At 47.9% G+C, this 21775-nt stretch overlaps 1 protein-coding gene across 2 annotated transcripts in view; it reads left to right on the top strand.

The window, feature by feature from the left end:
* Positions 1 to 20862: 20862 nt before the first annotated feature.
* Positions 20863 to 21775, top strand: part of SYNGR1 (synaptogyrin 1) — a 28984-nt gene continuing 28071 nt past the window's right edge. The window contains exon 1 of one of the 2 annotated variants that reach the window (XM_030855917.3): positions 20863 to 21038. In XM_030855917.3, coding sequence (XP_030711777.1) covers positions 20940 to 21038 — 99 coding nt within the window. In that variant the 5' untranslated portion in view covers positions 20863 to 20939. The remainder of the gene's footprint in view (positions 21039 to 21775) is intronic. The other variant, XM_030855916.3, reaches the window with a different exon arrangement.

The raw sequence follows: 21775 nt of genomic DNA, 5'->3' as shown, positions 1-21775 counted from the left end.
GTCTTCATTGCTGCGCGCGGGCTTTCTCTAGTTGTGGCGAGCGGGGGCTGCTCTTCCTCGTGGTGTGTGGGCTTTGCATTGCGGTGGCTTCTCTTGCTGCGGAGCACGGGCTCTAGGTGCGCGGGCTTCAGTAGTTGTGGCTCACGGCTCTAGAGCGCAGGCTCAGTAGTTGTGGCACACAGGCTTAGTTGCTCCGCGGTATGTGGGATCTTCCCGGACCAGGGCTCGAACCTGTGTCCCCTGCATTGGCAGGCCGGTTCTTAACCACTGCACCACCAGGGAAGCCCAGCTCCCTCTTTGACAAGAGCTCACATCCTGATCTTTTGTGCTGTCATTGATTGTCGCAAAGCCACCTGGCTCAGATGACAGGGCATTTGGGCCAGAGGCTCAGTTAATATGAGCTTGTGGCATGAGTGCAGCCCCTTGCCCCTGGAGCAGGAGGCTGGGCACAGAGCCTCTGGGTCATGAAGGCCCCCCTCCCTGCTCCTCCACCGCCAGCTGCCACGGGGATGCCCCTCAGAAAGGGAGTTGGCTGGCCAGAGGCGCCTGGCAGCTTCCGCTCCTGTGCGGGCCGGGCCTGGTGAAATTCTATGGAGCCCTGCTGGGGCTGCAGGCAACCATGGCAAACATGGCTTCTCACTGCCCTTCTGTTTCCACGCTGGGCCTCTGCATCCCGTGCGGCAGGAGTCTGCAGGTGACTGGGGGGCTTGTCCTGGCCTGGAAGCTGTGTGTGGCTGTACTGCTGCCCATCCAGCAGGCCTGCGGCAGCTGCTGACTGTCGTGCAGGGCTAGGGCCTTCAGCTGCTTGCCACACTGATGCGTCCTGTGGCTCCAGTGGCACTTGTGGTGGGAGGCCCCCCTAGCCCTGCTCTCTGTGGCCCAGTGGGCCTACTATAGCCTGGTCGACTTCCACCATGAGAACTGCAAGGCCTTGGAGTTGCTGCTGCGGGCTGTGCTGCAGCAGGTGGCAGTGTCCCTGCTGCTCCGCTGCCAGGACAGGCTGTGGGTGATCGTGGGACAGGTGGCTTAGGCCCTGCAGGGCAGTGGCCGGGCCGTGCGGGGCACCCTCCAAAGACCTGGATGCGGTCACCACCATCCTTCCAGCGACCACCATCCTTTTTAGCCAGCACTTCCCTGGACCTGACCTGGCCACCGTGAGGTGGGTTCATGCCAGCCTCCATCAGCCTGTGCTTAGTGGCTGGGGACAAGGATGCCAGTGAGGGAGAGGGAGGCTGCAGACTGGGGGCCAGTAAGGTGCCTATTAGCACCAGTTTCCAGAGCAATAGTACAAGCAAGATAGCCTTCAGGTCTTCATCCAAGCAGGCCCTTGCACGACAAGTCAAGACGACCTGTATTCTCATCGTTCTTCTGTATATCTACGCCATGTGTCTCTTCGTGCAGATCTTAAAATAAATGACCAAATGTGAGCCAGCCTCTGGTATGTCCATGACTTGCTTTGTCAAGAAAAGATTGAATGGCATCAGATCTGTCTACCCAAGCCTTTGCTGGGCTGGGGGCAAGGGTGGGTGGTAACCAGTATGCAAGCCACATTGCATAGCAGGGCCTGGGCTAGGGGACCTGGTCTCAGCTCTGTCACTTCTATGTGTCCCTGGGGAATTTCCTGGGCCTCAGTTTCCTTCTCTGTAAAATGTGGATAATAAGCCTCCAGGGAGAAGAGATATATAAAACGGAGCCATTTGTAAGTTACAGAGTGCTCTTCCCCCTCAGGTATCCTAACAGCGTACAAGGCCTCCTCGGAGAACACTTAGATTCTATTAAAGGACATAAAAAGAAGACCCGAATAAAGAGGGACATAATCAATTTACGGGTGAACTGGCCTAATGTCTTAAAAAAGTCAATTGTCTCCAAATTAATCTACAAAGTCATTAGGATTCCAACCAAAATCTCAAGGGAGGCTTCCCTGGTGGCGCAGTGGTTGGGAGTCCTCCTGCCGATGCAGGGGACACGGGTTCGTGCCCCGGTCCGGGAAGATGCCACATGCCGTGGAGCAGCTGGGCCCGTGAGCCATGGCCGCTGAGCCTGTGCGTCCGGAGCCTGTGCTCTGCAACGGGAGAGGCCACAACAGGGAGAGGCCCGCGTACCACAAAAAAACAAACAAACAAAAAAAAAAACTCAAGGTATTTGAGGGCAAGGGAGAGGACTCATAAAGTGATTCTAAGATGTATATGGAAAGTCAAGGTCCTTAAAATTTTAAAGCATTTAAAAAAAAAATGGAGCCAAGGTAGGAGACGTGCTCTACCAAATATTAAGACATAGTATGAAATCACAGTAGTAAAAACAATGTGGCAGAAAAAAACAGGCAGATGAGTGGAGCAGAATGCAGAGCCCAGACGTAAGCTGTGGCGACACATAGGAACTTGGTACATGGAAAAGGTGACATCGCAAACCAGTGGGGAGAGCAGGAGCTATTTAGCAGATAGAGTTGGAGAAATTGGTTCACTCTACGAAAAAATAAATAAATATGCGTCTTCTAGTTGGTTGAATGGTGGTCCCCCAAAGATATGTCTATCTAGAACCTGTGAGTGTGGCCTTATTTGGGAAAAGGATCTTTGCAAAGGACACTTTGAACTAAGGATCTTGAGATTAGATCATCCTGGATTAGGATGGGGGACCCAATGACACGTGTGTTTATAAGAGAAGCTAAAGGGAGGAGAAACACAGAAGAGAAGGCCATGTGAAGCGGGAAGCAGATTAGCCAAGGAATGCCAAGGGTTGCCAATAGCCACCGGAAGCTAGGAGAGAGGCATGAAACAGTTTTACCCTCAGCCCCTCCAGGAGGAACGAACCCTGCCGACACCTGATTTCAGACTTCCTGTTTCCAGAACTGTGGCGGAGTGAGTTTCTGTTGTTTTAAGCCACCGAGTTTTTGGTGATTTCTTACCGCAGCCATAGGAGACTAATACAGATCCTTACCTTGTATCTCAACTCTATACCTAAGGTCCAAAAATATTTGCGGCAGTATACCAACGCAGAGGTTATTTTAATGTTCTTGAGGCATTTATTATTCTTGGGGAAATGATATTAGCTGCCATTTACTGAGGGCAGAACAGTCTTTTATTTCATCGGATCATCCAATCCACCCTTTGAGGAAAGCACTCTTTTATGTCTCCATTTTATAGTTAAGGAAATTGTCTCAAAAGAATTAAGTAACTTCCTGAGATCATACAGCAGAGCTCACACCTTCAACCACAAGCCTTCACCTCCTGCTCAGGTGTCATGTAGATGGGCTCTGCTGAGTTCCCTGCTAAAGTCCTAGAGCATTTATCCTATGAATGAAATCAGATGCAGGACTTCCCTGGTGGTCCAGTGGTTAAGAATCCACCTCCCAACACAGAGGACACGGGTTCAATCCCTGGTTGGGGAACTAAGATTCCACATCCCTCAGGGCAGCTAAGCCATGTGCCACAACTAGAGAGTCCACACAGCCAAAAATAAAAATAAATAAATATTAAAAAAAGAAAGAAAAGAAATCAGGTGCAGTGTCCCCTTGTAGACTTTCGCCTGTGCCATCCCCATTTGTTTGTGGTTCAGCAGATACTCAACCCTCAACTCACCAAGTCCAGGTCACGGTCACCTCCCACCTGGATTGCTGAACCAATCTACAGGTGCATCCTCTTGGTCTCCCTCCTGCCCCTTCAAGCCGTTCTCCACTCAGTAGCTAGGTAGGTATTATACTGAGAATCAGACCATTATCCCACTGATTAAGACCTCCAGTGACTTTCCATATGAGGCCTCTGGGGACTGCCAGCTGGGTCCCAGCACATCCCTTGGTCCCAGGGTTTCCCCTCACGCTGACCTCCCCCCTTCCACATGCAGCCCTCCCCGCAGCAGAGTCTTTGGACCTGCTTCTCTTCCTGCCCGGAACATGGGCTGACTTCTATTCTTGTTAAAGCATAAATTGTAAAAGATGATAAAATCACGACACTTGTACAGATATAAAAGGAACATATGTGAAAGATTTTTATTTAGCTCATTAATTAACGAGGAAACCAGGCAGATGCTGCAAATGGTTCAAAGGAGAACACAGAACCACATAGTTATATGGAGCAAAGAAATGTTGAAATGAATTTACAAATAGACATAAAACTGGCTTTTTCCACTGGTGGGGGTGGGAGTGTCCTTCCACTGGACAGGATTTATTTGCATGTGTACAGATAAGGATTATGTGCATTACTATCCTTTGTCTACAGTGTACAGAGATGCAAAATAGTTTAAGGGCAAAGAAGAACCTTTAAACTACAAAGAACTAGATGATCTCTGAGGCTCCAGCTTGTCATTAAAAGGATAGCCAGTGATCTCTTTTGTTTATTCCAAAAATCTTTAAATATTCCTATACTCTTCACATCTTATCTTGTATGTTATCTCTTCGGGAGCCTTCCTCAGTCACCTGATCTTATAAACTGGCCTCTCTCCCTTCCTCAGATCTTTTTTTTTAATTTTATTTTTATTTTTGGCTGCGTTAGGTCTTCGTCTCTGCACGCGGCGGGGGGGCTTTCTCTAGTTGCGGCGAGCGGGGGCTACTCTTCTTTGCGGTGCGCAGGCTTCTCATTGCGGTGTCTTCTCTTGTTTCGGAGCACAGGTTCTAGGCACGCAGGTTCAGTAGTTGTGGCTCACAGGCTCTAGAGTGCAGGCTCAGTAGTTGCGGCGCACGGGCTTAGTTGCTCCGGGCATGTGGGTCTTCCCGGACCAGGGCTCAAACCCGTGTCCCCTGCATTGGCAGGCGGATTCTTAACCAGTGCGCCACCAGGGAAGTTCCCGCTTCTCAGATCTTATCCTGCATTGTGGATTCTAACTTATCAGCTTCTTCAGAGATGGGGCTATTTTCTGTTTTGTCCAGCAGCAAGCACAGAGCAGGGCTGCATAAATATTTGTGGGTAAATGCAATGGTGAGCCTGTTTGTTTTGGGGATATGTAAGTATTGTCAGTGGAGCCTCAAGCTTGGACATCCTGGGTCTCTCTAACAAAAAGTGTAGTGGTGTGTCCTGGCCTTCAAGTCTCTGGAAACTTCCCTTTTTGCCATCCCCCAAACACCATGCCCATCGCCCCCAGCATTTTACTAATTCGACCAGCTAACCTAATGGCCAACTAAACCATTGTTTCCTCAGCTGTAAAATGAGAACAATCACATCTAAATCAAGGGGTCATTTATTCATTCAGCGAACACATAAGGAATGCCTGTTACCAGATTCTGTTATACTCGTTACATATAATTCATTATATAATTATAATATTCACTATCTCAGTGATTCTTCAAAATCTCCTGAAACAGTGTTTTTCAAACTTTAATATGCAAACAAATCAGGCAGCTTGTTAGAATGTGGGTTCCGATTCAGGAGGATTGGGGTTCCGAGGCTGCTGGTCCATGGTACACACTTTAAATAGCAAGGCCCTAAGTACATCTTATTAATTATACCCATTTTACAGCCCATTCCTGAGGCTCAGAGTGGTTGAGGGTCCCACAGCTGGCAAAGGTGGAGAGTGGTTTCAGGGACAGAGTAAAGCAGAGATTCTTCAGCATTGACTGAACATTAGAATCACCCAGGGAGGTTTTAGACATTCTGAGTCCCAGGCTGAATCTCAGCACAACAAATTGTAGTTTCTGAGGGTGAGACTCAGGCATTAGACATTTTGAAAAGCTCTCCAGGTGATTCCAAGTATAGCCCAAACTGAGAACTACTGGGCTAGAGAATTCAGGAGGAGGATGAAGTTGTAGGTTTCAACGTTATCCATTCAACCAATCTTTTCTATTTTCTGAATGTGTGCTATGTTCTGCCCTGGGGGGTTGGGGATTTGGAGATGAATCCCCTTGGTGTTCATTCAATTTACCTGGAGAGAGGTGGGGAAGGGCTGTAGGAGGGGAAGGATAGAGGGGGAGGAGTGGGGAAGGGGAGGGGGAGAGGGGGCCGCCTTTCAGAAGGAGGCAGATCTCCCCTGAGGTGAGAGCGTTTCTGTGTCCTGCCCTACAGACTCCTGGGCTGAGTAACTTGTGCTGGGGTAAGTCTCCCAGGGACCTGAGGTGACCCTGGTGTGGTTCGTGGGCACAGAATCCCCTGAAAGATAAAAAAATACATATCAGTCAGGGGTGGTGAAATAAATCACAGCTCACCTTACCCGACATTAAGACATTTCACAAAGTCACTCATTCAGCACATATCTTTTGTGCACCTGTTGTGTGCCAGGCACTGATTTAGGCATTTGGGAAAAATCAGTGATTAAAACAACGCTTCCTGGGCTTCCCTGGTGGCGCAGTGGTTGAGAGTCCGCCTGCTGATGCAGGGGACACGGGTTTGTGCCCCGGTCCGGGAAGATCCCACATGCCGCGGAGAGGCTGGGCCCGTGAGCCATGGCTGCTGAGCCTCCGCGTCCGGAGCCTGTGCTCCGCAACGGGAGAGGCCACAACAATGAGAGGCCCCCGTACTGCAAAAAAAAAACAAAAAAACACAACGCTTCCTGCCCTCTGGGTGCTCACATTCCAGCCTTAATGATAAAAAGAGCATGGAACCGGGACAGGTACAGACAAAGGAGTAAAGACAGAGCATGGAAGCAGATCTCCATGCACATTGGGACCGGACCCATGATTGATGAGCCACAGGCCATGGGGCACAGATGGACTGACAAGTGATATGTATGGTGTGGGGAGAACCGATTCACTGGGGGGAGAAAAACTATGGCATCTTCTACATATGCCGTATATGAAGGCAAATTTTAGGTAGATTAAAGAAATGTACGACTATAAAGATAGCTCTTTTTAAAATGGAAGCAAAATCTTTGTGACTTACGGATGCTGAAAGACTTCTTATATAAGGCCCCAGAGGGCTTCCCTGGTGGCACAGTGGTTAAGAACCCGCCTGCCAAAGCAGGGGACACGGGTTCGAGCCCTGGTCCAGGAAGATCCCACATGCCGCGGAGCAACTAAGCCTGGGCACCACAACTACTGAGCCTGCGTGGCACACCTACCGAAGCCCGTGCGCCTAGAGCCCGTGCTCCGCAATGAGAAGCCACCACAATGAGAAGCCCGCGCACTGCAATGAAGAGTAGCCCAGGTTGGCCGCAACTAGAGAAAGCCCGCGCGCAGCAACGAAGACCCAACAAAGCCAAAGATAAATAAAATTAATTAATTAATTTTTTTTAAAAAAGAAAAAAGAATCTACCTGCCAACGCAGGGGACACGGGTTCGAGCCCTGGTCTGCGAAGATGTCACCTGCCGCGGGGCAACTAAGCCCCTGCACCAAAACTACTGAGCCTGCACTCTAGAGCCCGTGAGCCACAACTACTGAGCTTGAGCACCACAACTACTGAAGCCTGCGCGCCTAGAGCCCATGCTCCACAACAAGAGAAGCCACCACAATGCGAAGCCCGCGCACCACAACGAAGAGTAGCCCCCGCTCACTGCAACTAGAGAAAGCTCGCACACAGTAACGAGGACCCAATGCAGCCAAAAAAAAAAAAAAAGATCGACACCATTGTAAACCAACTTACTTCAATAAAAAAATTAAAAACAAAATTTTTTAAAAAAGCCCCAGAAAAACACATTATAAGGGGGTGATTGTATTCATCTATGTCAAAATTAAGGATTGCTTTCCATTGAAGGAGATTATACTTAGCACTTGCAGAGTATTTCCTAGGTGCCTGGCACTGTTCTATGTGTTTACAAATGTTAACCCATTTCATCTCCCAGCTCTATGAGCTCTGTTCCATTCATATCCTCATCTCATACATAGGAAAACAGAGCCATGGAAAGGTACACTTGAAAGTGATGAGAGCAGATTCAAGCACAAGTAGTCTGGGTCCAAGGCCTGGGGTCATTAGCCAGGGATCCACAAAAGCTTTCTGTAAAGGGCCAGAGAGGAAATATTTGGGGTTTTGTGGACCATATAGTTGTGGGGATTCAAAATGCACTCCAGTGGCATTAAGATTATTTTAAGCTGAAAATATCTGAACAAACCGCAGCCACAGAAACAAAACTTACCTAAATGTCTTTGCTGCCTTAAGCAGGACCTCCTGAAAGATACAGCCACCATAAATCCCCGGTCTGGGAGGTTCACGGTCAGAAAGGAGACTAAGCATCATAACCTGAATATTGCTTAAACCAATTTTATCTGAAACTGTCACACCTTCCATTTGTTCTTCCATAGAAGCCCTTTCTACCCACTCCCTATCCCCTAATTAAGTGGGTATATAAATTTATTTATTTATTTATTTATGGCTGTGTTGGGTCTTCATTGCTGTGCGCGGGCTTTCTCTAGTTGTGACGAGCGAGGGCTACTCTTCGTTGCGGTGCGTGGGCTTCTCATTGCGGTGGCTTCTTTTGTTGCGGAGCATGGGCTGTAGACTCGCGGGCTCAGTAGTTGTGGCCCTTGGGCTCTAGAGAACAGGCTCAATAGTTTTGGCACACGGGCTCAGTAGTTGTGGCTCACGGGCTCTAGAGCGCAGGCTCAGTAGCTGTGGTGCACGGGCTTATTTGCTCTGTGGCATGTGGGATCTTCCCAGACCAGGGCTCGAACCCTTCTCCCCTGCACTGGCAGGCGGATTCTTAACCACTGTGCCACCAGGGAAGTCCCTAAGTGGATATATAAACCCGTATCTTCCTTTCTTTTTCTTTCTTTTTTTTTTTTTAAGTATAGTTGATTTACAATGTTGTGTTAGTTTCAGGTAGTACAGCAAAGCGATTCAACTATACATATATATTCTTTTTCAGATTCCTTTCCATTATAGGTTATTACAGATATTGAAGAGAGTTCCCTGTGCTATACAGTACATCTTCCCTTTACTTTAATTCAGTAGTTCTTGAAGCAAATGTGAACAGTGGAATTGAAGCAGGAGGTGGCTGCAGCCCCAGTGGCCACCACTAGGGGGATGGATGAATAAGATGTGGGGATGTACACAATGGGATGCTGGACCACATTTGGAATTGCCAAGTTCGATGCTCCTACTATAACATGGAGAAGTCTTAAAACATAATGTGGAGTTGAAAAAGGGAAGAAACAGTAAGATGTATAGCCCAATGCCATTAATACTATTTAAAAACACAAACACAAATGCATCCATACTTAATTTACAAGGGGGAACAAGGTAGAAACACAAAAGCCCAGGCCATACCTGTCAGCAAAGCTCGGGCTCCGTGTTCTTTCTTAGCTCTCCCGGGGAGGCTGATGCACTCCAGCATTTGAGAACCTCTCTTTAGAAACTGTTGTGAGGAAGGGCCTGGGAGCGGAAAAGGCAAGAAATTAGAGGAGACAGGAGAGGGCTTTTGACCCAGTCTGGAGACCGAAATGTGTTGTGAGCTGAGGAGACCAATGAACGCGGCAGTTTGCACTTGAGGTGAACAAAGAACAATAATTATTATTATTACCATGATGCTTGTAGGGGAGGAAAAAATTATTTTTCCTTCTACGCTTCTAGGTTCTTGGCTGGGGCTCTATAACATATGACTGATTAACAAGAGAAAAACAAACAGAAGTTTATTAACATTTATATAGTATATACACATGGGAGAAACCCGTGAGTAACTCAAAGCAGTGGCTAAACCTTGGGCTTATCTTGCAGCTGCAATTAGGAACCACACGATTATAGAGAATGACGGGACAAAGGAAATGGGTTTAAGCTTCCAAGGGTGGCAAACTGTGGGGAAGTAAGTACATGGGGGGGAAACGAATGGAATACAGTTCGTTTTCAGATTCCTCTGGTGCTGTCTCTGGGTTAATAAGAGTCTAGAGTTGTCTCCAGGAAAGGAAAATTTATACCCTAGAAAAGGGGAGGGGAAAGAGAGCTTTTCCTGTATTTGCTATTTATTAAAATTTTTTTTTCTTTTTTTAATAGATTTATTTTATTTATTTATTTATTTTTGGCTGCGTTGAGTCTTCCGTTGCTGTGCGCGGGCTTTCTCTAGTTGCCACGAGCGGGGGCTACTCTTCGTTGCGGTGCAAGGGCTTCTCATTGCGGGGGCTTCTCTTGTTGCCGAGCATGGGCTCTAGGCGCGCGGGCTTCAGTAGTTGTGGCACGTGGGTTTCAGTAATTGTGACACATGGGCTCAGTAGGTGTGGCTCACGGGCTCAGTAGTTGTGGCTCATGGGCTCTAGAGTGCAGGCTCAGTAGTTGTGGCGCACGGGCTTAGTTGCTCCGCAGCATGTGGGATCTTCCCGGACCAGGGCTCGAGCCCGTGTCCCCTGCATTGGCAGGAGGATTCTCAACCACTGCGCCACCAGGGAAGCCCTTGTATTTGCTACTTCTTAATTGCCTTCAGCTCAAAAGAATTCTTATGTCAAAGAGGCATATTTGGGGGTGACACATTCTGGTTTCCTTCAATGATATTTCTGTACAATGAAATAGTTTACAGCGTGTTAATCAGAATTAGGTAGATCTACATATAGTGACGTGAGAAGACTTTCGAAACACATCAAGTTAAAGAAAGAAAGCAATTCATGGAATAGTCCAAATGCTATAATCCTATTTATTTAAAAATTAGGGACTTCCCTGGTGGCACAGTCCACTCAGCTAGGGAAAGTTTGGGCAAATCATTTAAGCTTAAAATCCGAGTAATTGTATAAGTCTTTGCTGTGCACCAGAAAGCTGCTGTAGGACGTTACAAAGCTCTTGCTGGGAGCCTTTGAGCAAATCCCTTCCCGTCTCTGGAAAATGAGGGGGTTGGACCAGAATCTCTTTAATGGATGGTCCCAGGCCCCTTCCACTTAGCTTTAGGATTCTAGATGAGCTGTGTTTCTAATCCAACCAACCAAAATCTACTACTATGTTGTTAAAAAACAAAACACCAGATAACAGCTGTGCTAATAAATACAGAAAAATAATAGAAAAATCACCCCTTTGTAATCCCTAATTGAATCAAGCAAGGATCGTCAAGAGAGGTTAAAACCATTGGGTGAAACACGGCTGGGAAACGGGCTAGTCAGGCGAAGTATCAGCTACAGATTACTTATTAATAACCAAGGAAAAGTGCGCTTCAACATCAGGGAGACTGATGGTCACACTTTAAGCCAGCAGCACATAGTAGGACAACCTGGCATAATGACCCTCCCAGTGGGGTGCACGGTGAAGTGCGTGACATCATATGTGAACTACTAACGTCCAAATGTTTCACATAGGTGTTATCTTGAGGAAACAGACAAATCGTGCCGCTCTGGCCTCCAATTTCCCCCAGCCCCTTCTCAAGCTCTCCCCTTCAGCTCCTCTAAATTTATTGCAACTCCCACAGATGGGGTTTGCAGTGTATGTAGAGGTGACACATATGACAAGTACAACATAGAGCAGGGAGGGTAAAGGGACTTCTATGATGGCGAGATTTTTACAACCTACCTGTATGAGTTGAAGTTCTCCAGAGAAACAGAACCAACAGAACCAATAAAAATATATGTATGATTTATTTTAAGGAATTAGTTCATGGGATCATGGGAGCTGGCAAGTCTGAAATTTGTAGAGCTGGCCAGCAGCCTGGAAACTCAGAAAGGGGTTGATGTTGTAATCTGGAGTCTGAATTCCTTCCCCTCTGGGAAGCCTTCAGGCCTTTACCTGATGAGATGAAGCCCACCCATATTATTGAGGATAATCTCCTTTACTTAGTCAAATGATTATATGTTAATTACATCTACAAAATACTTGCACAGCAACAACTAGACTAGTGTTTGACCAAACAGCAGGGCGCTCTAGCCATCAGTAAACTCTACCAAGGCATTTAATCACTCTGATCATCCATCTCACTAATTCATTCTTCAGCTGTATCCATGCTGTGTCCTTTATTTCAACATTTATATTTTTCATTCAGTACTTCAAGGGACTTCCCCGGTGACTTAGTGGTTAGGATTCTGCGCTTTCACTGCCATAGCCCAGGTTCAATCTTGGTCAGGGAACTGAGATCCCACAAGCCATGCAGTGCGGCCAAAAAATAAAATAAAATGAAATACTTCTGCTGGATTCACTTTGATTATTTCTTATTCCTCATTTATATCATTAATATCATCCCTTAGCTCTGTCAGGTCTATTTTATATTCTTGGTTTGTGTTTTCCAGTAGCCGGGCTTCAAATGGTATATGTCCTGCAGTTTACTGTGTTTATTTTCAGGGACTTGTCCTACTCAGACATTTAGTTATTTTAGCCTCTGAGCCCCACCCTCCCCCACAAGGATTTCAACTATTCAATCTGGTAATGTGTATTGGGAAAAGAAAAAGGGCAGTTTCAGGCTTCCCCGGTGTCGCAGTGGTTGAGAATCTGCCTGCCAATGCAGGGGACATGGGTTCGATCCCTGGCCAGGGAAGATCCCTCATGCTGCGGAGTAACTAAGCCCGCGAGCCACAACTACTGAGCCCGCGTGCTGCAACTACTGAAGCCCGCGCGCCTAGAGCCTGTGTTCCACAATGAGAGAAGACACTGCAATGAGAAGCCCGCACACCACAACAAAGAGTAGCCCCCCACTCGCCGCAACTAGAGAAAGCCCGCATGCAGCAATGAAGACCCAACACAGCCAAAAATAAATAAGTAAAATTAAAAAAAAAAAGAAAGAAAGAAAGAGGGCCGTTTCTAGTGTGTGTTTGTCCCAGGAAATTGAAGTAGAGGGGAGGGTGAGCCCTGGGGCAGTAGAGCTCCAGGCTCCACAAGACAGCCAAGCATCCCCTCTTGCTGACACTACCTCTCACTTTACCATGGTTTTACCTGAAAACGCTTAGGGTGAAGGGGCTTTGGGAGGAGGCCGTCTCCCAGCTGTCATCCCTGAGCTGCTGATTTGGAGGGGAGGGGTGGGTAAGTGACTCCTGCGGCCAGTCCACGCCTGTTTTCACAACTGCCACACCCGCTGGGGCTTTTGATTTGCGCTGATGGTACTTGCAACCAGCATGTGGAATTAACTTGTGTGAATGATGTGAGGTAGGAACCCAACCTCATCTTCCCCCCCATATGGATAGCCATTCTTCCCAGCTACTACTTACTGAATGGCCCATCCTTCTGTTTGCAGTGTCACTTCTGCTGTATAACACACTTCCATATGTTCACTGTTCTGTTTCTGGGCTCTGTATTCTGTTCTATTGTTCTTTCTGTCTACCACCTTACTTTAGCTTTATAATCAACCTTTACAGCTGCCCTACCTGTCCAATAGGGCTTGCCCTGCTTCCTCAGACTGTTGTACCAATTCTTGGCCCTTTGTTTTTCCATAAAAATGTTAGAATCAGCGTATCAAGTTCCACTAAAAAGCGTATTGATATTTGAATTGGAATTACACTGACTCTGTAGATCAATTTGGGAAGAATTGAGATCTTTATAATATTGAGTATTCATACCTGATTATCTTGGAATACATCTCCATTTTCTTAGGTCTTCTTTACAGTAAGACCCCTACATACGAATGAGGTCTGATCCAAGAGCGTGTTTGTAAGTCCAATTTGTTCGTAAGTCCAACAAAGCTAGCCTAGGCACCCAACTAACACAATTGGCTATATAGTATTGTACTATAATAGGTTTATAATACTTTTCACACAAATAATACATAAAAAACAAACACAAGACATAAAGAAAACAATTTTAATCTTACAGTACAGTACCTTGAAAAGTACAGTGGTACCGTACAACAACTGGCACACAGGGGCACGTTCGCATCTTTGAAAGTTCACAACTTGAAGGTTTGTATGCAGGGGTTACTGTGTTAGGGCTTAGGTTTTATTTTTATTTTAAAAATATTTATTTATTTATTTACTTAATTTGGCTGCGCTGGATCTTAGTTGCGGCACGTGGGATCATCGTTGTAGCACGCGGGATCTTTTAGTTGTGGCATGTGGACTTCTTAGTTGCGGCATGCATACACGATCTAGTTCCCCAACCAGGGATCGAGCCTGGGCCCCCTGCATTGGGAGCATGGAGTCTTACCCACTGGACCACCAGGGAAGTCCCCACACACCCCCTTTTAAAATTACCCCTAGATTTTTAAAAAATGCATTATAAATGACTCCCTTTTAAATTTTACATTTTCTAACTATTGGCTGTGGGAATATAAAAATACGATTGCTTTTGGTATTTTGATTTTCTAGTCAGCATACTTATTAAACTCTAATCAATTCTAATAATTTGACTGTACGTTCTTTAGAGTTTTCTATGTACAGTAATGATATCACCTGGAACTAATGAATATTTCTTTCTAATCTTTGTACCTTACACATGGTTTTTCCTTGTCTTACTGTGCTGGCTATGATCTCCAGAGCAATGTTGAATATAGTGATGGCTGGTATTCTTGTTTTTTCTCTAATTTTTAAAAGGAATGCTTTTAATGCTTCATCTGTTAAGTATACTCATCCTGGGGCTTCCCTGGTGGTTCAGTGGTTAAAATCCACCTGCCAATGCAGGGGACACGGGGTCGATCCCTGGTCCGGGAATATCCCACATGCCGCGGAGCAACTAAGCCCGTGTACCACAGCTGCTGAGCCTGTGCTCTAGAGCCTGCAAGCCACAACTACGGAGCCCGAGCGCCCCAACTAATGAAGCCCACGCACCTAGAGCCCATGCTCTGCAACAAGAGAAGCCACAACAATGAGAAGCCCGCACACCACAACGAAAAGTAGCCCCCATTCGCTGCAACTAGAGAAAGCCTGCGCGCAGCAATGAAGACCCAACGCAGCCAAAAAAAATAAATAACTTTTTAAAAAAATTTTAAAAAAAGTATACTCATCCTATAGGACTTTTGTAGATAATCTGAAGTTAAGGATGCTGTATTTTTAGTTTGGTAAGAGATTTTATATTGAATGGGTATTGATTTTATCGAATAGTCTTAATGCATCTATTGAGATGATCATGTAGTTTTTACCTTTTAATCTGTTTATATGAAAAATTACATTTACTGATTCCCTAAAAATGAACCAAGTTTGCATTCCTAGGATAAAGTCAAGTTGCTCATGATGTATTATCATTTTATGCGTTGCAGGACTAGGTTTGCTAATATTTTCTCAGCACACTTTGCAATGATATTCATGAATGAGATTGCCCTGAGCTTTTCCTTTCTAGTACTATCTTTCTCCGATTTTGATGTCAAAGTATTCTAGCTTCATAAAATAAAATAAGTATACCCACTTTTTTTTTTTTTTTTTTGCGGTACGCGGGCCTCTCACCGCTGCGGCCTCTCCCGTTGCAGAGCACAGGCTCCGGACGCGCAGGCTCAGCAGCCATGGCCCACGGGCCCAGCCGCTCCGCGTTATGTGAGATCTTCCCGGGCCGGAACACGAACCCCTGTCCCCTACATCGGCAGGTGGATCCTCAACCACTGTGCCACGAGGGAAGCCCAAGCATATCCACTTTTTCACTCTAAAAGAATTTGTGTGAAAATGAAATCATCTTTTTTGGGTGATTGTTAAAATACACTCATAAAATTATCTGGGCCTTGTATTTTATTTGTAACTAGATTTTTTAGCCATTGTTTCAGCTTCTTTAATGGTTATAGGACTACATAGATTTTTCTATGTCTTGCTGCATCCGTTTTGGTAAGCTATATTTTTCTATAAATACATAGGCAATTGTCCATTTTTCTTTATTTTCAAATTTTATTGGCATAAAGTTCACAATATTCTCTTGCTATATTGGTATTATTATTTTAAATCTCTGCAGCTCTCACAATGATGTGTTAGGGCTCTTTCCTATGGACATATCGGGGATGCCTTGTCTGGGGATGCAGTGGGAGCCTTGCTTCAGCATTCGGTGGCAAGCTAAATCTTTGTCCTCCCTTCCCGGACCCATCACTTTCTTAAGTCAGAGTCCCAGGCAAGAATCCCCTGCAGTTCTATTCTTTGCTTCCTTTCCCGGTGATGGAGTGCCACCCCTGTTGCTGCCTTCGGGCAAGAGCCCGGCTCAGGTTCCGTCTCTTTTGGAAAGTTTTAATCTCTGTTATCCTACAAAAGCCAAAGCTTCGGTGGCTGCTTGGATCCAGAGCTCGAGTATCCATGACTTCCACCCTCTCCCCAGCTCGTATTTCTGCTCTGTGGTATTCAGCTGGTACGTGATCAGTCTGGAGGGGCCAGGACCGTGGTGGTGATGGCTGGAAGGATGGGCTCAGCTGGGAAAGTGCTGAGTCGTCACCACTGGACTGCCAGGGAATTCCCTCAGCTGGGATTCTTTTTTTTTTTTGCGGTACGCGGGCCTCTCACTGTTGTGGCCTCTCCCGTTGCGGAGCACAGGCCCCGGACGCGCAGGCTCAGCGGCCACGGCTCACGGGCCCAGCTGCTCCACGGCATGTGGGATCTTCCCGGACCGGGGCACGAACCCGTGTCCCCTGCATCGGCAGATGGACTCTCAACCACTGCGCCACCAGGTAAGCCCCCTCAGCTGCGATTCTTAACCTGAGTATGGACATGATGTCTCAGCGGTGTCAACATAGTCAGACTTCTTACATGACAGCTCAGGGCTGAGTGTTTCAAGAGGTGGAATGTGAAAGCTGATATGTTCTTAAGGCCTGGGCCGGGAAAAGGGCACAATGCCATCCTATTGATCAACGAATCACAAGCCTGCCCATATTCAAGGGGAGGAGACACAGACTCCACCTCTCTGTGGGAGGAGCATCAAAGAGACCACGTACTATGTCACTGTTGGAGGGTCTTCAACGACTTGGAGCACAGTGGTGTTAAAGATATATTGAACAAATGACTAGGCGAATGTGCAACCCAGCCTTAGAGCTAACTAGGTCTGTGTGTACTTCCTACATCCCTTCCTTGGGAAAAGAATGGGATTTCTGTATCAAATGGCACACTGCCAAACAGCTCTCCAGAAACGTACCTTTGGCAAATTTTTAACGTTATCATTATGCACTCAAATACAATGAATGCATTGCCCATTGGCCCAGGTAACTCCACACTCGCACAAAACAGACCAAACACCTTCCATACCAAAGCGGCCTCCAGGGGGCAGGAGAGAAGGAACAAAGGCGAGTTACAGCTCAGCCTGGGCTGGGAACTTGAACGACCAGGCAGTACAAGGCATGATCCAGGCAGCTCTGGGTTTGCAAAAGCTTGACCTACGAAGGACAGCCTGGCCTTGCTGCTAATGCAGAACACATAAATACAGACAGTAGAAGAGGAGGATGTTTCTATGACCTGCAATGATAGTTAAAAAGTAGAGGTTCCTGGGTGAGTCGGGAAGCTACCCACCATTTATAGCTTTGTGTTTCTAAGAAAGTGCCTGTATACCCTGCTGTACACAGCTACCCTGAAGGCCAACGGGGATGGGTAGCTCACTAACGTTTACTGAGCTCATTCTTTGTATCAAGCGCTATTCTAGGCACATTTTGTGAGTTCTCTCCTTTAATCCTGTCAATAATCCTCAGAGGTAGGTACTATGCTTATTCCATTTTTCAGATGAGGAAACAGGCACAGAGAGGTGAAGCCACTTGCCCAAGGTCACACAGTGAGTGAAGGGTGGCAGGAGCCAGGACCACCCAAGAATATCTCAGTCTGAAGCTCAGGTTTCTGAACACTACCCTTTCCGAGATTTAATACATTAGTGTGATCAAACCTTAGTGCTGGAAGGTCTAGGGACAGTCTCTAAATTCTTCACTCTTATGGCCCTATGCGTAGCACAAAGCCTTATGCATGGTGGGCTTCAAATAAATATTTATTGAATGAATAAATGAATGAACATGACTCACTGATCTGAATATCACTCACTGATTCAGCCCATCAGCCTTGCACACTTTTTTCTCCATTAAAAAAAAAAATTAGGGGGGCTTCCCTGGTGGCACAGTGGTTGAGAGTCCGCCTGCCGATGCAGGGGACACGGGTTCGTGCCCCGGTCTGGGAAGATCCCACATGCCGCAGAGCGGCTGGGCCCGTGAGCCATGGCCGCTGAGCCTGCGCGTCCGGAGCCTGTGCTCCGCAACGGGAGAAGCCACAACAGTGAGAGGCCCGCGTACCGCAAAAAAAAAAAAATTAGGTATAACTTCAATACAGTGAAAGTCACCCTTTAATGGACATTTTTGCAAGTTTTGACAAACATATATAGTCAATTGTATAACTATCACCACAAACAAGATATAGAATGATTCCATCATCCCCCCAAATTTCCCTGTGCTTCTTAGTAGTAAATCCTACACACACACACACACACACACACACACACACACACACACACACACACACCAACCTCACTCCTAGCCCCTGGCAACCACTGGTCTGTTTTTTGTTCCTATAGCTTTGCTTTTGTAAGAATGTCACGTAAAGGAAGTCATGCAGTCTGTAGTCTCTTGTGGTTGAGTGTATCAGTTGTTCATTCCTTTTGATTCCTGAGTAGTATTCCATTGTATGAATGTTCCACAATTTTTTTTATACAATCTACAGCTGAGGGACATTTGGGTGGTTTCCAGATTTCAGCTATTCCCAATGAAACTGCCGTAAAAATTCCTGTACAGGGTTTTGTGTGAATGTAACTTCTCGTTTCTCTAGCGTCAATACCTAGGAGAGGGTTGCAAGGTCACATGGCAAATGTATAGTTACCGCCATAAGAAGCTGCTAGATTGTTTTCCTAAATGGCTGCACTATTTTGTATTTTCATCAGCAATGTACAAGAGTTCTAGTTGTTATAAATACTCATTAACACTCAAAACTGTCAAATTTTTATTCAATTTAATTAATTAAGTTACTTATCATTTTTGGCTGCGTTGAGTCTTCATTGCTGCGCGAGGGCTTTTCTCTAGTTGCGGCGAGTGGGGGCTACTCTTCGTTGCGGTGCGCGGGCTTCTCATTCTGGTGGCTTCTCTTGTTGCGGAGCATGGGCTCTATGCGCGTGGGCTTTAGTGGTTGTGGCACGCGGGCTCAGTAGTTGTGGCTCATGGGCCTGGTTGCTCTGCGGCATGTGGGATCTTTCCAGATCAGGGCTCGAACCCGTGTCCCCTGCATTGGCAGGCAGATTCTTAACCACTGCGCCACCAGGGGAGCCCTAAATTGTCAAAATTTTAAAACATAAACCATTTTAATAGGTGTGTGGAAATAGCTCATTGATTTTAATTTGCATTTCCCTAATTACTAATGATGTTGAGCATCTTTTCATGTGCTTAGTTGCCATCTGTATATCTTCTCTGGTGAAGTGTGTCTGCTCCAATCTTTTGCCCATTTTTTAAAAAATGGCTTGTTTATCTTATTATTGACTTTTTAGAGTCCTTTATATATATTTGGGACGCAAATCCGTTGTCTGAAATGTGCTTTGCAAATATTTTCTCCCAGACTGTGGTTTGCCTTTTCATTCAGTCTTTTAACAAGGTCTTTGGATGAGTGTTTTTTAAAAAAATATTTATTTATTTATTTGGCTGTGCCAGGTCTTAGCTGTGGCACGTGGGATGTTTGTTGCCATGTACTGGATCTTTGTTGTGGCGTGTGGGATCTTTTAGTTGCAGCATGCAGGATCTTTTAGTTGCGGCATGTGGGATCTAGTTCCCTGACCAGGGATCGAACCCCAGCCCCCTGCATTGGGAGCGTGGAGCCTTAACCACTGGACCACCAGGGAAGTCCCCGGATGAGTGTTCCTAATTTTGACGAAGTCCCATTTATCGATTTTCTTTTATGGATCATGGTCTTGGTATCGTATCTAAGAACTCTTTGCCTAACCCAAAGTCACAAAAAATTTCTGTTTGCTTCTAGAAGTTTCATATAATCATAGAATATGATTGCTGTATTAAATGGGATAACGTATGTAAAGCCCTTAGCTCAGGCCCTGGTGCTGAGTTAACAGTCACTAAACAGAGCCTAAGATGGACATTTGTCTATGGAATGTTTATAAGGGGTGGCCTCACACCCACCACATTTCCTCTGCACGGACCTGGTGTCCTGTCATCACAGGATGCGGCATGTTCTGTCATCACCAGGACAGCAAAGGCCCCTGCAGATAGACATCCTTATCCAACAGCCTCCTGGAACCAGTGGAGACATGAGGCCCTGGGGACTACAGGTCATGCTAAGAGCCAGACCTGGAAGGCAGTCATTCTCACTGCAGCGAGCACTCCTCCATCCAGCCTCGGTTTCCATGAAAGCTGGAGCTCTAGGCCAAGCAGTGATGGGGTGATGGGGATCAGGGTCTGTTTACTGAGCATCTACTGTGTGCCAGGCCCTTGGCTACAGCAGTGAACAAGTCAGACAAAATTCGCAGACTAGCAGAGGAGCACAATGAACAAATAACTACATAATTAATTAGTGGATTAAGGAAAAGGGTAGCGTGCTGGTGGGGTGGGGGTGAGGGTGTCTCATAAAGAATTGATTGCCGTTCCTAGGTCTCTGCCTCTGAGCTGGGTACCTCGGACCCCTCCAGGCTGGGGGTGGGGTTGCGCAGACTCGGGGACTCACGTGACGTCAGCGTAAAAACAGGGTGGAAAGGTCCTCCGGGGAGGTGGGGCTGTGCTTAGGAAGGCTCTGAGAGAAGGGTAATTCATTCGTGAATCGAATTCATTCGTGGTTCATTCATTCGAGAAGTCCTGCGGCACCTACTGTGTCCCAAGCACCCCATGAGGAATACAAACGCGGCCCCTGTCCGCTCACTATATTGGGGGCAGACAGAGCGACAGGAAACCAGCAAAAAAGTCACGAAGGTGGTTTCATCCAGGGCCGTAGGCTCGGAGCGGGTAGGGCGGCCCGGCAGACCCGCCACCCGGGGGCGGGGACAAGTCCTGCAGTTACTGCACCCCCCCACTCCTCGTCCCCACTACTCAGCAAAGAGGTCACCAAGCCAGCGACGAGCGCGCCCTCCGCCGGCTCCGCAGCACCCGCGTCCCCGCGATCGAGGGCGCGCGCGGCCCGCCCGCCGGCGCCGCGCCCGCCTGCCCGGCGCCCTCGGCTTACGGCGCCCCCTCGCGGGAGCCCTCGGCCTCGCCGGTCGCGCGAGCAGGGGAGCGGGCGGGAGCGCCACGCACGCGCACGGGCTGGCGGAGCGCGCCGAGCGGGGTGCACCGCGCGGGTGCAGCCACGATGGAAGGAGGTGCATACGGAGCGGGCAAAGCCGGGGGCGCCTTCGACCCCTACACCCTGGTCCGGCAGCCGCACACCATCCTGCGCGTCGTGTCCTGGGTAAGGACGTCTGGGTGGCCCGGCCAAGCAGGGGGTGGGGCGGGGTGGGGGCGCGGGCGAGGGCGGCGCGCCCGGACGGACCCCAACCCCACCGGGCCTGCTGCCCGGGTGCGGCCGCGGGTGGGGAGCTGGCCGGCCGGCGTCCTGGCGCCCGCCCCTCCCTCCTTCCCGGGCTCCGGGCGGGGGTCCTGGCCCTCGCGGGGGCGCCTGCTTCCCGACCCCTGGCTTCCCGGTGTCCCCACTTCTTACTCTCCCCCCCGCCCCCCCCGTCGCGGTGACCTCCAGACCGCGACCTGGCGCCTCGTGGGTCGGGTTGCGCGCGGCCGCCTGGGCGGACCGGCGACCGTGGGGACGGAACCCTGGTTTCAGGTGGCCTTTATTCGGGGGTGGATCGGGGCGTGGATCGTTTCGCGGGGTGCACGCGCTCTTGCCATGGACGTTCAAGGAGGAGAGGGCAGGAAACCGGGTTTTTGTGGCTTAGCTGGGCTCGTGTGGAGCGACGCGCCGGGAGCCGGATACCTGGGCTCTCTCCCCGGGAACCGTCTTTCTGCAGCGTGACCTTGGGCTGGAAGCCACCCTAGAAATGTTCACGGAAAGTGAGGAGTTAAATTCCGAGGTGGGCAGCGTCACCTCCTCTAGCTTGCCTCAGTTTCCCGATTTGTAGCGAGGTGGGAGGAGCCTCCTTGAGACCTCCTTGGGCTTGGATATTTCCTGAATTCGTGCAGACACCTGGATGC

This window comes from Globicephala melas, chromosome 10 (genome assembly GCF_963455315.2).
Source record: "Globicephala melas chromosome 10, mGloMel1.2, whole genome shotgun sequence".
In the NCBI taxonomy this organism is placed as follows: domain Eukaryota; kingdom Metazoa; phylum Chordata; class Mammalia; order Artiodactyla; family Delphinidae; genus Globicephala; species Globicephala melas.
This window is presented reverse-complemented; position numbering and strand designations above follow the sequence as displayed.